Here is a 17826-nt window from a genome sequence, read left to right on the forward strand (position 1 = left end):
ACAGGTGTGAGCCACCATGCCTAGCCAGGAATCTGCGCTTTTAAAAGACTCCCCACCCTTCCCTATGACTGTTATCCACACTAACTTTTTAAAAACAGCTTTATGGAGATATGTTTTATATGCCATAAAGTTAACACATTACATATGTACAATGCAGTGGTTTTGAGTATATTTATGGAGTTAAGCAACTTTTATCATAATTTTTGAACACTTTCATCACCTCACAAAAACACCTTGTAAATAGACATTTTTCCAAAGAAGATAGACAAATGGTAAATTAGTACACAAAAAGATTGTCGACATCATTTAACTATTAAGGAAATGCAGACCAGAACCTCAGTGAGCTACCATGTCATAGCCACTAGGATGGCTCAAAGACTGACAAAAACAAGTGTTGATAAGGCCGTGAAAAAAAACAGAGCCCTCATTTGTTGCTTGTGGGATTGTAAAGTGATGCCTGCCACGTTGGAAAAAAAGTTTGGCTGTTCCTCAAAATGTTAAACATACACTTAGCATATGACCCTGCAATTCCACTTCAGGAGAATTAAAAACGTGTGCACACAAAAACACTTGTATGTTAATGTTCATACCAGTGTTATTTATAGCAGCTCCAAAATGAAAATAATACAGAATGTCCAACTGATATGCATAGACAAAATGTGGTATATCCAAACAATGGAATACTACTCAGCCGTAAGAATGAATGAAGTACTGATTCACACTATAGCATGGAGGAATCTTGAAAACACTATTCTAAGTGAAAGAAGCCAGGCATAAAAGGACACATACTATATGATTCTGTTTTTTATGAAGTGTCTAGAATAGGCAAATCCATGAATATAAAAAGTAAATGAGTCGTTGCCAAGGGCTGAAGGGAATGAGGAATGGCTGTTAATGGGTACAGGGCTGCTTTTTGGGGTAAAGAATATGCCTTGGTCTTGGGTAGTGGTGATGGGTGCACAGCTTTGTGAATATACTAAATATCACTGAATTGTACACTTTAAAAGTGTGAATTTTATGTTGTATAAGTTATATCAATAAGGTAGTTTAAAAAAAAAACTTTACCCATTACATGCAGTATGCATTTTCAGAAGAAAAAGGCTGGTTAAGTTTAGGGCTCAAGGTCAAAGACCATTTGGGCGACTTTGACTCAAAGAATTCAGCTCTGCTCTTGTCTGAAAAACTAATCAAATCTCAAAGAATTGGTCCAAAAAGGACCAAGGAGCATTAGAGATCATCTAGTATGTATTCCATCTCATTATTATACAGAGGAGGATACTGAGGTTGAGAAGAAACAGGTGCCCTGGCCAGGATCAGCGGGTTACACTGACAATTCCGTAGGCCCCGCCCAGCTGTCCTTTCCCACTTCTCACCATGCTCCCTCTCCCACAGCCTCCCCCCAGATAATTAGTTGAGCTTCTTTTCAGCTGTCTTGAGGTCATAACTAGGGGCTTGAGAGCATTATTTATGACATGAAATGCAGAGACACACTAAGATTGAGGACACTGAGGGTGGAGAATGAAGACTTCTTGGGTGTCTGAACCAGGTCAACTCTCCTGGGGCTGTGTACGGTTAGCACTTATGGATCCCAGAACAACTGTAAGTGACAACAAACAAGGAAAGGAGGCGCGGATTTTTGGCCCCAGTTGTGGGGTCACTGAGGACACTAAAAATGAAGACAGGCTGTTATGAATCAGAACAGAGGAACATGGACCAAATGGGAGCGATGACCTCTTCAGGGCACTTGCTTCTTTTTCTACAGTGAAGTTTTGTTTTTAAATTTTAAACTTTCATAGGTACATAGTAGGTGTATATACGTATGGAGTACATGAGATGTTTTGATACAGGCATGCAATGAGTAATAATCACATCAAGGAGAATGGGGTATCCATCCCCTCGAGCAAGCGACAGTGAAATGTTGGAAGCTGGACTGATGAGGTCAGCTCGACCCAAACCCAGGACACTTGACTTTCTCGACCAAGGCAATCTCCCAAAAACATGTTTTGAGGTAGCTAAGAAACTACTCTGACAACCACGTTCTTGCTACTTTGCAAGAAGTTTAAAAAATATTATAGTCAAACCTTCCAACATTGCACCCCATGATGACATAAAATCAAGATAAGACCTGGCTGGTGATTGGTTCCTGAATACACAGAGCTCCTGGCCACTGGCTGCCCAGGCTTGCTCATTTCATTAATCTCACAGGAGCACAACCCCGGGTTTCCTGTGGCTGAATGTTTTGGACTCTCTCCATAGCTTCGTCCCCATTTTACCTTAGCACATAATCCTTTATAGCCTTCCTGGGCCCCTTTCAAACCACATTAACGTTTTAATATGGCTTTTAGGCTAGTTAGAATTACGAAGTATTTTGTACTTTTTTTCTTAATGTTATTTGATATGTGCTTTTACACAAAGCTATATTATTTTTCACATTGCTCCTTTTTAATGGTTATTTAATAATCCAAGTTCAGCTATCAAAATATATTTTATCATTCTCCTAAAAGGTAACATTTAGGTTAATTCCAGGATTTTTGTCTATTGCTGAAAAAAGAAAAAAAGCTGTACCTACAGTGGGTTTTCTTCACCCCACCCCACCCCTTTTTTTTGAGACGGAGTTTCGCTCTTGTCACCCAGGCTGGAGTACAATGGCATGATCTCTGCTCACTGCAACCTCTGCCTCCCTTGTTCAAATGATTCTTCTGCCTCAGCCTCCCAATAACCTAAATTATAGGCCTCCACCACCACACCCAGCTAATTTTAAAAATTATTATTATTTTTAGTCAACATGAGGTTTTGCCATGTTGGGGGGGGGGTTGAACTCCTGACGTCGGGTGATCCACCCTCCTTGGCCTCCCAAAATGCTGAGATTACAGGCATGAGCCCCTGTGCCTGGCTTCTTAGGAACTATTTTTCAAAGTCTGTTTCATGACTTACTGACATAAGAATGACTTGCACGGAGGTGAGGTGGGGAGGGAGTGCTGGTTTGAAATCTAGAACCTCAGGCCAAGTTACAGATTGTCAGGGAATAGGACCTGAACATCTATATCTGAGACATTTTTAAGAGTGCTAGAATTTGAGACTAGACTCAAAAGATAAACTTCTTCACAGTAGGCTGCTGTGGATTCGTTTTGGTAACAGCCACCCACTAGGTCCTCAGAGGTGCTAGACCCAGCATTTAATCCTCTTACATTATTTCTTTCCCCTTTTAACATGGAAGGATACTGGGGCTCAGGTCAAGTAACTTTTCCAAGTTTATCTGCTAAGATATTGCAGAACTAATATTTGGGCCCCTTCAATTCTGGAGCTCATGTTCTTAATTACTTGGCTGCACTGATAGCAAAATGTTTTGATTCTAGTCCTCCCTCCCCCAAACAGTTCATGCATGGCAATCATAAACCCCCCAAGACAGTAGCTGATCTGTGCGCCTTCAACTTGCAACCTAGTTTAGTCCAATTTGAGACAAATTAGAAAAATCCTGGTGAGACTCTGGCCTCAGAGCCCTCCTATCTGGAAGTAGACCATGAGCTCAGAATAGACTCTCAGGCAGAAATGCTCCCTGGAGTAAGTGAAGGGATTTCTTTTCACTTCTCAGAGGTCAAGCCATGAGGAATCTCACCTTACCTTGGTCTCAAGCCAGCAGACAGGGTTCTTGTGGGGAAGCCTTCACAGGGTGCCGAGGTAGAGAGGGTGACAGCGTCAGTGTCACTGTGCTGAGCAAGGTGAAGGGCACACACCTGCTGGCAGGCATGTGCAGTGGATGGGACACTGATGTACTGCAGTGGATGTCCCTGAAACTTTCTCTGTAACCACAGGCTGATGGTTGTGAAGAGGGAGGCCCAGAACCATTAGAAAATCTGAACGGGCCAGCCATGGTGGCTCACGCCTGTAATCCCAGGACTTTGGGAGGCCAAGGTAGGCGGATCACCTGAGGTCAGGCGTTCAAGACCAGCCTGACCAACCTGGTGAAACCCCATCTCTACTAAAAATACAAAAATTAGCAGGGCTTGGTTGTGGGTGCCTGTAATCCCAGCTACTTGGGAGGCTGAGGCAGGAGAATTGCTTAAATCCGCAAGGCGGAGGTTGCAGTGAGCTGAGAATGTGCCACTGCACTCCATCCTGGGTGACAGAGTAAGGCTCCATCTCAAAAAGAAAATAAAATCTGGATAGAACCCAAGCCTTGCTCTGCAGGTGGTAGATGGAAAGGAAAAACAGTTTAACTCTGAAGGGGCCAAGGGCAGACCCCTATGAGAAACAGAAAAGAGTGTGGGAACAAGTGCTTTTTCTTTTCACTCCTGAAGCTGTGAATCTGTAGGCAGAGTGATAATGATCATATGGGCCACAAGGGAGGGGGAGGCTTTTGGGAGAGAAGGCAAGGGCTGGTTGAGAACCTCAGGATCCAAGAACACAGCCAGGAGGCCATAGGGCTCACTGGCCAGTGGGTAGAGGCACAGGTTGCTTCAAGGCCACGGAAGCACCTCGACTTTGGATGAGAAGAGAGTTTTGTGAGCATTTAGGCAGGATAATTTAGAACAGGGGTTGGTAAGCTTTTTCAGTAAAATGTTGTATAGTAAATAATTTTAAGTATTTTCAGGTCAATGGTCTCTGTGTAGACAGTACACAAATCAGTGGGTGTGGCTGTTTTCCAATAAAACTTGACAAAAATTGGCAGCAGGTCAGATTTAGCTGACCCCTGGAGAGGAAAGAGCATCGGCTTCAAAATCAGCCAGACTGGGTTTCAACTCCAGTTCTGACTCTGCTAGCCAGATGAGAGCCAGGTGCCTTGATGAGTTTAAGAACTTGGGCTTTTGAAGTGGAGGGCCCTGGGTTCAAGTTCTGCCTTCACCACTCAGGAGTAGCATAACCTTAGACCCTTCTCTGGACTCCCGATTCCAGAGAGCTGTGGTGAGAATCATATGAGAATATGCTAAGCATATATAGATAAACATAGGTTGAGCACAGCGCCTGCCACATGCTAAGTGCCCAGGAGATTTTAGCAGTTATTAGTGTTCTCTGAGTGGAGTTTCCTCGTTTGTTAAATGTGGGTAGTATTAGTGCCTTTTACCATGTTTGTAAGGATTACATTCAGTAACAGGTGTATGAAGTGTCTGGCACAAAGTGGAATGTTAGTGCTAATATTATCCTTTAGAAATGGAGCCATTCTGCCCTGCCAGGAGCTCTGGAGGAACACTCTCTTTAGACACAAGAGCTCTTTGGTGAAGGAAACAGTATTAGTGGGAATCCGAACTGGGTTGGTGGTCTTCGGTGTCTAATGTGTGATTCAGCAGGGTGTGAGAGGAGTTAGGGGGTACCTGGCAGTCACTGACGCTGGTGTCGTCTTCCTCTTCCATGATTCATCCATGTTGGTTTGCTCTGTTTTTCTTTGATAAACCCATTGCCCAAGCCAAGTTCTGCTCACTAGCTCCAGAACACAGGTTGCATTGCTCACCTGTGTGTTTGCTTGAGCCCCTTCCTGTAATCAGAATGAACTCCTCCTCTCCTGATCAGCTGATTCACCAAGACCCCACTTATAAGCTCGTTCCCCTCTGGAGCCTGATTCCTGACAGCCCTGCCCCACAATGAATCTGCTCCTCCGAATTCCTATCAATTGCATCCTTGCATTCCTATTGACTTGTCGTCTTGTGGATCCCATTTCGTCAACTAGACTGGGAGTTCTGTAAGGGGTGGAATCATGGTTATATTTCTTTGTCTCCATTTCACTGTCTTCCATCCAGTGGATCCACAGTAAATACTCATGGGTTGAAAAAAGTAAATGAATTTTTAACTGATGCAAATGTCTATATATATATGTGTGTGTGTGTGTGTATTATAGGCAAGACTGGTAATTCTAGGAATTGTCAGCTCTTGTGGACATTTTTTAACTTTATGGAGCACTGCAAAGAAAACTGCCTTTTAAGAGCTTGCTTAAGTTAGAAAGCAATAGAAGCGAAGCGTATTCTAGGCCTGGCCCATAAATCCTTCCCAAGCACAATCATCATGCTCTTTCCCTGTCTTCCTGCTGAATGGAGGGCATTTTGAGGACTAAGAGGAAGGTGGACCCACAAAATGAAAGGAGCCTGGATTTCTGAGTAGCTGCTTGGAGAGGAGCCAACCAGGAGAGATGCCTGGGAAAGAGGACTCATGTCAGACTTGCATGAGAAATAACACACACACACACACACACACACACACACACACACACGCAGTGGGCAATGCCCATGCCTCTTGTCAGCTGGATGTCTTCACATGAGAAGGATGACCATTATCTAGATAGAGGGCTGAATTAAAGGTAGGCATTGCCTTAATTAATTTTTTTTTTAAGATGGAGTATCACTGTGTCATCCAGGATCAAGTGCAGTGGTGCAATTTTGACTCACTGCAACCTCTGCCTCCCGGGTTCAAGTGATTCTTCTGCCTCAGCCTCCAAAGTAGCTGGGACTACAGGCACCCACCACCATGCCCAGCTAATTTTTGTATTTTTAGTAAAGACAGGGTTTCACCATATTGGTCAGGATGGTCTTGAACTTCTGCCCTCATGATCTGTCCACCTCAGCCTCCCAAAGTGCTGGGATTACAAGCGTGAGCCACTGCGCCGGGCTGGCATTGCCTTAATTTATGGTGGTTGGTACAGTCTGAGTATAAATGTATCCCCTATCTAGAGTCTGTGGTTAGTCACTATTTCAGAATAATGCTCCCACAGGGTTTTGTCTGAGGGTATAGTTGATAACCACGGCATTTCCATCAGCCTCACATTGCTGATCATGTTTGCATGGGCTACCATCTGCTGAATGGTTTGGCTGCAACAGGGACTGACTCACAATTCAGTAACCTGAAATCCATTGTAGTGAGTCACTATGTTCTGTCCAGCTGACACTCAAAGCTGGCAGTCCTCTCTCTGATGGGATGCTTACAGGAGCCTCCTAATTTGAGATTTAGTGGAGATCCTGCTCTGGGATTCCAGGCTCAGTTAAAAGTTCCTGTAACTGAGCTGTGAGGATGAGAGACTCTCAGCAAGCCATGGCCAATAGAGGACCATTGTCATCCCAAAGAGATGGGACCCCTGTAACCTGCCCTGATCCTGGAGGTGGTCAGACAGCTCAGCCTTCCAGCTCCCAACCCTGAATTTGGACATGGCCCACAAAGGCCTGGATCACAGAAAGGACTCATCACACCCTTGCCTTGAAGCCCTGCCTTTCACTCTATGGATCCTTCCTCACACAATTTTCCTAAGCTCAGTTATCTGCTTTCCCAACCCAAGATGTTGAGCTGTAGCAAGGAGATGATGCAAGGATAAGGAGATGGGAGGCAGGTGTTAGATAAATGACAAGAGCCGTCAGAGGAGTCATCACTCGGGGAGGAGAAAATAAACACGCCCAGCACACAAAGAATGATGTCGTTACAGAATACAACAGAGACGTGCATGGTGAATCTCAAGTGCGTGGAAAAAGTAATTTCTGTTCATTGTTGTGGTTTAGATGGTAGAACTGTCACTTTCAGCCTCTGTTGGAGAAAGCAACCTTTCTCTAGTAACAGAAGAGCCCATCAATTTCAGGCTCTCATCCCAACCTTACCTCCCCGAACCACTCACTTTTCTTCTTTTTTCTTTCTGGGTGTGCACAGAGGAGGGCGCACGGAGACAGGACTTGCTCTGAAAAACCTTCTGCACAGAGGGTTCCCTGGAGGCAGAAATGCCTCTGTGCCACAGATCCTCATCATCATTACTGACGGGAAGTCCCAGGGGCACGTGGCACTGCCGGCCAAGCAGCTGAAGGAAAAGGGTGTCACCGTGTTTGCTGTGGGGGTCAGGTTTCCCAGGTAAGAGCCTCAGTCATCCTCGGTCAGCCCTTAGGTGGTCAGCCTGGGGATCGTGGCATGGCCATGGGAAGAGAGGGGACTGGAAGAGCCATCTGGGTCCTTCCCTAGATCTGTCTTTTCCTCACTTTGCCATTTTGGCTCCAGTGCACACATAGGAAGCTCCAATCTTGGGAAGGCTAAGCATTTGCACTGACTTTGGTTTTGTTCGAACACTTGGTTGCAAGTGCCAGAAACTCTGCTGAAATTTATTTGGGCAAAAATGGAAATTCATAGAATCATCTCATTTCACTGGGTGGGATAGGGGTCCCTTGGGGTGGGCAGGAGCCAGGGACTTCAGTGCCATCAAGATTCTTTCACACATCTGTGCTGTTCTCTGCCTGTTGCTTCCTCGCTTACCTTGACTTTCTCAGGAAGCTGGAACTGGAGCTGTGGATGATCCCCAGCTCACATCTCCAGAGCTCTACCCTAGAGAGAAAAGACCCCTTCCCCCAGCTTAACAATCCAAGGAAAGATTCTCATCAGCCTGAGGTAGAGCCTACTCTTGGGGCCAGGGGAGTGGGAGTCTGGCTACTCACCATTTACCCCATTTGTCTAGCTGCTGGGTAAATAGGGTTTCCTAGAAGAGAGAGGGGTACAGATCCTTAATGCTCTTAAACCTAAAAATGGATGTGACTTATGTCGTGGGCCAGTAATTATTGTGGGTGTTACATGAAATGACTCTGGTCTGGGCACTGTGCCTGCACACAGAAATCTCTATTACATTATTTAATTTCTCAGTTAATAAATCCAGGGTTGTCTTTCTCATGTTGGACATTATTCTAGGTCCTTGGAATACAAAGGCAATACAAAGTCCTTGCCCTCATGGAGTTTCCATTCTAGAAAAGGAACTAGATAATAAGTTTATGAATAAATACATAATATCATTTCGGATGGAAGTAAAATGCAAAAGGGAAAAATAAAGTAGGGTAAGAGGCTAAAGAATGATAGGGAATAGAGAGGAAAGCTATTTAGGTTGGAGGTCAGTCAAGACTTCTTTGAGAAATTGATTTTTGAGCAGAAACTTGCGTGAAGTCAACAATATGCCTTCCAAATATCAGGGGAAGGCAGGGCAAAGCAGGCAGGCGGATGGCAAGAGTGCAAAGACCCTGGGGCAGCAGCTAGGCTGCTGTGTTATAGGAAGGAACAGCCAGACGGCCAGGGAGGGGCTGAAGCCCAACAAGCAAGCGGCAGAAACACAGGAAATAAGGGTGGGAGAGGCGGGAGTCAGCCACAGAGACTTGTGGGCATGGAAAAGATGCTGGAGTTTATTGTGAGTAGAATGACAGACTTCAGAGGGTTTTAAACAGGGGAATGATATCTTCAGAGAATCACATTGACTGCTGTATAGAGAATAGCCTGACAGGATAGGGGTGGGAGAGGAAATAATAAGGGGAGAGGGGAAACTGATTGGGAGGCTTTTAGCATGGCTCACGTAAGAGATCATGGTGGCTCCTAAAGGGAAGCAGCTGCAGCCCTCAGCTTAGGATGCAGTGGTTTGTTGTTACCGTTTTTGAGACACAGTCTCACTTTGTTACCCAGGCTGGAGTGCATTGGTGTGATCTCGGCTCACTGCAGTCTCCACCTCCCGGGTTCAAGCAATTCTCACGCTTCAACCTTCTGAGTAGCTGGGATTGTAGGTGCACACCACCATACCTGGCTAATTTATTATTATTATTTTTTTAAGTATAGATGGGGTTTCACAATGTTGGCCAGGCTGGTCTCGAACCCCTTGCCTCAAGCGATCCACCCACCTCAGCCTCCCAGAGTGCTGGGATTACAGGCATGAGCCACCATGCCTGGTGTGGCTTAGGATATGTTTTGAAGGCAGAGCAATGAGTGGCTGCTGCCGAATTGGAGGTGGGTGTATGAAAGAAGAATTGAGGATTTTGACTTGAGCCCCAGAGCAAATAGTGGTGCCATCTCCTGACATGGAAAGAGAACAAAGCGGGAAGAGCCAGGGACACCGAGTTCTGTTTCGGACGGAGGAAGTCTGAGGTGTGCGTCGGACAGCTTAGTGGGGAGCCGAGCAGGCAGTTGGGTGTGAGAATCTGGAATATGGAAGAGGGGACAGGCATGGAGATTGAAATTTGAAGCGGTTTTTAGAGCTAATATAAGGTCACCTAAGTTGTGGGGACAGGGAGAGAAGATGACCAATGGCCAGCAAGTGCAGGTCAGAGAGAGGAAGAAGGTAGAGTGATGGAGAATGAAGAGCGGCCAGTAAGGTGAGGACATCCAGGATTGCGCCGTGTCCTGGAGATGGTGATGACATCATTGTCATCATCGTTGTGATCAGCAGCAAGTTGGTGTTTAACACAGCCTGCCTTATCCTTCAGTGGCTTCTTTTGTCTTCTCAAATATATGCAATATCAACTCCTTGAGAGAGGAGAGAGGGACTTTGCCTGATGGCCTGCTTCCCACCCTTTCCCACACTCTGCCAGACACAGTGCCTTCAGCATAACCATTGCCAAATGCGTGTCCATGAGGGTGGAACCTGCCACGTGGTGGAATCCCTGTCTCCTTCCCCTCCCTCCCTCCCTCCTTTCCTTCCTCCCCACCTTCCTCCCCTCCCCTCTCCTCCTTCCCCTCCTCCCCTCCCCCTCCTCCTTCCCCTTCCTTTCCTTCTTCCCCTTCCCTTCCTTCTTCCCTCCCCTCCCCTCCCCTCCCCTCTTTCTTCTTAGCTAGGCCTGGTGGTGGGCACCTGTAATCCTAGCTACTAAGGAGGCTGAGGCAGGAGAGTCACTTGAATCCAGGAAGCAGAGAATACAGTGAACTAAGATTGTGCCACTGCAGTCCAGTCTGGGTGATAGAAGGTGACTCCATCTCATAAAATAAAAATAATTAGGGGAAAAAAAATCAAATAAACACAATGTAAGTTCAAATGATCATTATTTGATTCAGCAGACATAAAAAATGACTGTCTCGTCACTGTCTGGTTTCTCAATGCTTCCTCTCGGTGTCTGTGCTAGTCCCCTCTGCACCAGTGTTTAATGCTTAGGGAGCTGCATTGCCCACCCATTGCCCTTTGAGCAGCCCTGGTCTAGAGACATGAGAAGCCATTCCTTGGGTGGGGGATGGCCTGAGCTGAGGGCCCTGTAGGGCTCCCGGGACCACCTGACCCACCCCTCCCCACTCCCACTGAAGGGCTGAGTCGCTGTTGGCCACTAGTTCTCAAAGTGTGCTCCCTGGACCACAGTATCTTTATCACTTGGGAGCCTGCTGGAAAGGCACACCCTGGGGCCCAACACCACTGAATCAGAAACTCAGAGGAGGCAGAGAGTCTCCGTCTCTGCAGTTCATCCTGCCATCTGGGACTCTGATGCCCACCAGAGTTTGAGGGTCACTGCCAAGGGTAGCATGAAACTCTACAAGCAATAAAGCAAAAAACTGAGACGGGTTCAGTCTCTTTCCCACTTTTTATTGTTTTGAGACAAGGTCTTGCTCTGTCACCCAGGCTGGGATGCAGTGGCACGATCACAGCTCACTGAAGCCCTGACCTCCCGGGCTCAAGTGATCTTCCCGCCTCAGCCACCCAAATAGCTGGGACGACAGTTGTGTGCCACAGCACCCAGCTCATCTTTAATTTTTTTGTTTTTCTTTCTTTTTTTTTTGGAGAGATAGGGTTTCACTGTGTTACCCAGGCTGGTCTCAAACTCTTAAGCTCAAGCGATCCTCCTGCCTCAGCCTCCCAAAGTACTGGGATTACAGGTGTGAGCCACTGCAGCAAGTCTCTTTCCCCCTTTTGAGCCCCTTCTCTGACAGTTCTCAGCTCTGGCTCAGCATCTGAATTACCTGGCCGCTTGTAAGAAAGTCCGTTGAGAGGGTGGAGGGCTCTGGGGCTGGCAGCACCGCCTACAGGTCGTGGCTGTGCAAAGCCTCTCCTGTGCACATGTGCCCTCGGGGCTCAGTCCTGGGTCCTGGGAGGAGAGTTGGTTTTATGTGCATTCAGAGGAGAATGGGAAATTTTACACACCTGAATTTTAGAGATGAATAGGATTTTCGCCTATCGTTTAACCTTGGTCCACCCTGATCACTTTTCAAGGTCAGAATTCTTCTAGATGCATTACTGACTGTGTATCCTCTTCTAATTTATTTATTTTTTGAGACTGTCTTGCTCTGTCGCCCAGGCTAGAGTACAGTGGCATGATCTCAGCTCACTGCAACCTCCATCTCCCGGGTTCAAGCAATTCTCTTATCCTAGCCTTCTGATTAGCTGGGATTACAGGCACGCACCACCACTCCCAGCTAATTTTCATGCTTTTAGTAGGGATGGGGTTTCACCATGTTGGCCAGGATGGTCTTGAACTCCTGATCGTAAGTGATCCTCCCACCTCGGCCTCCCAAAGTGCTGGGATTACAGGCATGAACCACTGTGCCTGACCTGCCTGCGCGTCTTTTTAAAATGAGGTGTCTCAACATCACTTAATCCTTTCTTCACCTCATAGGGTCACCATCTGCACATCATTTTCCTGCTGGCGCAAACAGTGCTGCCCTTTGGTTATCGAAGGTGCTGGCTGCTTCCTCTAGATGGCCTCATGTTGCTGGCCTTTGAGTTCTTCTGTCCACTGTTTATCATTCTTCCCTGTTTTTATCTGTTTCCAGATATGCTTGCTTGTGCTTTGCTTGCTCACCTAGAACCACGTTCTTTCATTTTCTTTCTGGTTAACTGTTTTCCTCACCAGCTATGGGTCTCATAAAACCAGACACTAAATCTGTACTGCCATCCACAAGGAGCCCACGGCCTAGGAGATGAGCAGGCAGGAAGAGGGTGGGTACATGGCCACAAGCTGTCACAACCCCTTGGCACAGGTGGGAGGAGCTTCACATGCTGGCCAGCGAGCCGAGAGAGCAGCATGTGCTGTTGGCTGAACAGGTGGAGGACGCCAGCAACGGCCTCTTCAGCACCCTCAGTAGCTCTGCCATCTGCACCAGTGCCATGCCAGGTAAGACCTTCCAGCCTGGAGGGAGTAGAAGGGCTATGTGGGGTCAGAGAGGGTTCCCCGAGGCAAGAGGTCGGGACCCAGGAGCCTCACAGGGAGGGAGAGCAGGCAAGAGAAACGGACCAGCGGCCTCCACCCTGGACGCCCTGCTGTCTCCCTTTTCTCCCAGGAAAGCCCTATGAGTTTTCCAGCTGGGAGCCCTGAGCTTATCTTTGTGGAGGGAGAGGGGCCCGGGGCTTGAGATCCACATTTAGTAAGTTTCCTGTCCCCTGCTCAGGAGATAGAGCCAAGTCTCCTCCCCCTGCCTTGGTCTGCACAGAGGAACACAAGGAGGCTTTGTGCTTGAGGCGAGATGCCTGCTTTCTAGTTGTCCTTGTCAGGGTCCACCCAGGAGCCATAGTGAGGATATTAATGTGGGATGTACGTGCGTGCGCATTGTGTAAAAGCTGTGTGGGGTGGGGCCCAGCAGAGGAGATGCTCAGAACGGGATTCCCCCCTGAGCAGGAAGAGCAGGGACCCTCACCCGGAGGTATGCTCTGACCTGAGAAAGCAGAAGGTGGCCAGGTCGGAGGTGTGGTGGAACCTCCAAGGAGCGGGAACAGCTGCTGGCAGTATGCGTGACAGGGAGAGGTGGAACCCTGTCTCCTCCATTGGTGTGGATGTGTGTTGTGAACACAGAGTGCAGGGTCGAGGCTCACCCCTGTGAGCACAGGACGTTGGAGACGGTCCGGGAGTTCGCTGGCAATGCCCCGTGCTGGAGAGGATCGCGGTGGACCCGGGCAGTGCTGGCTACACTCTGTCCCTTCTACAGGTTTGTCTGCAAGGTCTGGGCTTGGCTTGGGTAGAGATGGAGGCCCCTGACCCTGAGCACTCACAAGCTGCGGGAGGATAGCACTTTGGGGCTCTGCCATGGTGATCATGACAGGATTGAAGAGGAGACCGGGGAGGGAGCCAGGGACATAGTGTGGGAAAACAGGGAGAGGCACAGTTACTCACTGGGAGCCTTAACACACAGCCCAGGCACCCAGGGCGAGCGCCGGTGACAAGGTCATAGGCATTCTGCAAGGCTGGTGAGCGAGCCAAGAGCTGCCCTGAAGGGCAGTGGTCTGCACTTGTGTTACTGATTTAGTAATTTGGTTCCTCTGACACCAGTTTCCACATTAGAGGGGCTGAGGGAGGCAAGAGGATCGAGATCCTCAGATGAATTCCAGTCAGGGAGGCTGTGGGATGCTGGGTTCTTTGGGATTGGAGCGCAGGCGCCCAAGAGCACCTGCTACCCGGCCACCAGCCTATCCCTCCCAACACCCCCGGCACTGTCCCTGGGCACTTCATCTAGACTACCCCACCAATCAGCACCTCTGTCCGGAGACCAGTGATCCTGCCACTCTCCCTTTCCAGGGGGCTGGGGCAGCTACATCTTTGCCCCTTGGCTCTCTCCCGGTGATGAGCTCACAGCACAGTGCACAGCAGTGAAGTGGATTGGCTGAGAAGCCTCAGGGCCGTGCTGAACCGATGGAAAATCCAAAGACTGTTTCTCTGGGAAAGGCTAGCCCCCTATATGAGGGTTGGAGGAGAGGGGGCCTCTTGCCACGCTGGGGCACCACAGGCTCTCCTCAGCACCCAAGCTCTCAAGTGAAAGGAGTTTATTCATTCCTTGGTGGCCACATTCTAAGTGCCCCTTCTGAGCCAGGCAATATGTGATAAGGAGATAGCACAGTTGCTGCCCCCAGGGAATTGTGGTCTAGAGCAGGGCATTGGAAAAGGAGACCAGCGGCCACCCTGAGGCATCCTAGGTGCTGGGGCAGAGTCTGTCCTCTCTGGGATGTCACGGAGAAAGGGCAACTTGAGCAGTTTTGCAAGATTTGGAACCATGGCAGTGTGCAAGGCACTCAGACCCTAGAGCAGCTGGGAGAGGCTGGTGGCTGCAGTGCAGACTACGTGGGCCTTGTGTTCAGACTGTGCTGTCAGGCTGCTGGATTTCTAATCCCAGCAGCACCACTAGGGAGCTGTGAACTTACCACTGCCTGTTTCTGCATTTGAACTTACCACTGCCTGTTTCTGCATTTGAAACGGGTGGTAATCATTGCATCTGCCCTACAGGGTTGTTGAGAGCTAGCAGTGATTTAATAGGTAGATGCAATAACATTGCAGGCTCCTAGAAGGAAGCATTTGGGAGCTCTTCATCCATTTCCTCACTCCGGAAAGACATACTGAGGGCCTCCTGTGCTCCCAGCGCTCACCCTGGTCCTGGGGGAATCAGCACCAGCATCTCAGAAACACATCTGCCCTCACGAGTGATGCTCCAGTGATGAGAGGCAGCCATTCCAAAATGAATACAGAACATAACCTGTTGAGTGGTGGCAGATGCTGTGGAGGAAAATGACAGCAAGATGGGGATGTGGAGGGGTAGGCCAGTGGTTGGGGCAAGGTCACAGTTTGAAATAGAGTGGCCAGGGAGGGCTGTGCAGAGAATGTGGCATTTGTGTCCAGACCTGAGGGAGGTGGGGGCAAGCTATGTGTGGGTCCCTGCAGAGCTCTGTTGATAGTGTCAGCTCCATAAATGCCAATTTCCAGAGCAGGCCTGAGTTGGGGACTCAGCTCCAGGGAGCTTTCTGGGCTAGGACTTGTGGCTTTATGAAGTCACTAAGAGTGGATATGGAAGGGAAAACAGTTTCTCTTGAATGAGCTGGCACTTTGGCAACCTTTGTTTTTCTTTTTAGTGTTATTTATTTATTTATTTATTTTGAGACAAAATCTTGCTCTGTCACCAGGATGGAGCACAGTGGAGTGATCATGGCTCAGTGCAGCCTCAAACTTCCTGACTCAAGTGATCCTCCCACTTCAGCCTCCTAAGTAGTCGGGACTACAGACACGCACCGCCATGGCCGAATAATTTTTGAATTTGTTTTTGTAGATGTGGAGTCTCACTAGGTTGCCCAGGCTGGTCTTAAATTCCTGAGCTCAAGCCATCCTCCTGCCTCAGCCTTTCATAGTGCTGGGATAACAGGCGTGAGCCACCACGCCCAGCCTTGGCAACCTTTATTTAAGCAACACCATGAGCTCTTAGTTGACTTGGCTTTTATTCCATTTTACCCCAGGGAAGACCCTGCCCTAGAGGGGCACCTGGTTGGACTGCCTCTGGGGTGGGCAGCCCAGGGTGGGATCTTGTTGGGAGAAACCTTATTTGGAAAACTCGAGGGAACTTTTTTGTCAAGGCCCAAGAGTCTCCTCAGGTGAGGCCATCCCAGGAGCTGCTGCCAACCCAGAGTTCCTGATGAGGAACTGCCCCTGTGGCAGCAGGGCACATGGCCCCAGAGACTCTGGAGAGGCACAAGTGAGGTCCAGAGGGCAGAGTGGTGGGCTTTGGAGTCAGATGGCAGGGTTGGGGCCCAGCTCTGCGGTGTTCCAGTTACTGTGTGACCTCAGGAGACCTAAGTCAGCCCTTGGAACCCATTTCCCTATCTGGAACATGGAGAGAACCATCTCTTCCAGTCGTTGTGGTTCCTGGAACACCTGCAAGTGGAAGGCACCCCAGGAATCATGGCTGCTGTGTTATCACAAATGTTAGTCTCCAGCACACCTGAGAAGTCTTTGAGTCCAGTGGCTTGCAAGTCTCGAACTGCAGAGCCTCATGTGGACACTTGTTGTACAGACCAGATACAGGCAGCACACCTGGGAAGAAGGGGCGGGGCTTGGGCCCCCCAGGAGGCCTGGAGCCTTGTTCCCTCAGTCCTCTTCTCTCCCCTTTGAAGCTTTAAGGAATACAGTTGAAAACTGCAGCAATTCTATAGATAGAATTGCTATACAAAGAGGGAACTGAAGACCAGAGAAGGAAAGTAACATGCCTGGGGTCACAGCCAATATCCAGTTACCCAGTTCCCAATATTTCTCTCCCTACTGTGTTGTGAGCCTCAGAAAGTAACTTGTAGTAAAAAGCTGTTGCCACAGTTAGGAGTTTTGCATGTGGATGTCTCTAACTTCAAATGTGTCAGCCAACTTATATTACCTTTTCTTTTTTTGAGATAGAGTCGCACTTTGTCACCCAGGCTCTGTAGTGCAATCTCGGCTCACTGCAACTTCTGCCTCCCAGGTTCAAGTGATTCTCCTGCCTCAGCCTCCTGAGTAGCTGAGATTACAGGCACATGTCATCATACCCACCTAATTTTTGTATTTTTAGTAGAGACAGGGTTTCACCATGATGGCCTGACTAGTCTTGAACTCCTGACCTCAGGTGATCCCCGTTTCAGCCTCTCAAAGTGGTGGGATTACAGGTATGAGCCACTATGCCTGGCCTATTTTTTTTTTTAATTGTCACTGGACAGTTTGAAATGTTCCCTACTCTGTGTGCAGAGAAAAGTTAGGGTAGAATCAAGAAAGAAAATAGGGAAGTCTTTCTTAACTCTTTTCTACATTGGGATCTTCTATCGGCTTTTGGTTTGTAAATAATCTTCCATTTTCTGCCCTCCCTTTACACCTCTGATATGTCTATCATTCTGTTTACTTGGATTGTAGCTGGAAGAGAGTGTTCCGAACCCAGCCCACCACCTGCTACAGGACCACCTGCCCAGGTACAGTCCACCTCTTGGATTTACCAGTTCTTTCAGGGCCCTGGGCCCAGGCTGCTTTGTAAAGGGACTTTTACACTCCTGGGACAGAGGGTGGAGTTGCAGCTGGCTCCATGGCAGAGGGATGGGGCCCTTGGGAGGCAGAGAAGAATGTCATCTCCACTCACTCGTTGGTGTTTTCTCATTAAGAATGGAGTGGCAGCTTTGGGATTATGCCCCTGAACCAGTGTTTTGTGCATTGGTGAGAGGCAGAGAAAGGCAGGCACTGAGCACCAGCTTTGCAGACATCCTCAAAGCCAGCACCAAAGTGAGGGCGAGATAACCTGAGTGATCTCCTCTGTAAAATGGGTGATGTTTTCCCCATGTCTGGAAGCTCATTTCCCTCCTCCATATGAAAGGAGGCATCGTGCATGAGGTCCTGGTGAAGATTCAGTAGATATTGCCCATGGAAATACTCCCTCAGCTGAAAAATC

The 17826-nt window shown here is 48.3% G+C and overlaps 1 protein-coding gene across 2 annotated transcripts in view; it reads left to right on the top strand.

Annotated features, from left to right (window-relative positions):
• Nucleotides 1–17826, top strand: part of VWA2 (von Willebrand factor A domain containing 2) — a 48288-nt gene that overhangs the window by 22502 nt on the left and 7960 nt on the right. For both annotated transcript variants that reach the window (XM_009010314.5, XM_009010312.5), the window contains exons 6-9: nt 7618–7812; nt 12658–12791; nt 13467–13599; nt 17301–17356. In XM_009010314.5, the coding sequence (XP_009008562.3) occupies nt 7618–7812; nt 12658–12791; nt 13467–13599; nt 17301–17356 (518 nt within the window). The remainder of the gene's footprint in view (nt 1–7617; nt 7813–12657; nt 12792–13466; nt 13600–17300; nt 17357–17826) is intronic.

The sequence above is a fragment of the Callithrix jacchus genome, chromosome 12 (assembly GCF_049354715.1).
Source record: "Callithrix jacchus isolate 240 chromosome 12, calJac240_pri, whole genome shotgun sequence".
In the NCBI taxonomy this organism is placed as follows: Eukaryota; Metazoa; Chordata; class Mammalia; order Primates; family Cebidae; genus Callithrix; species Callithrix jacchus.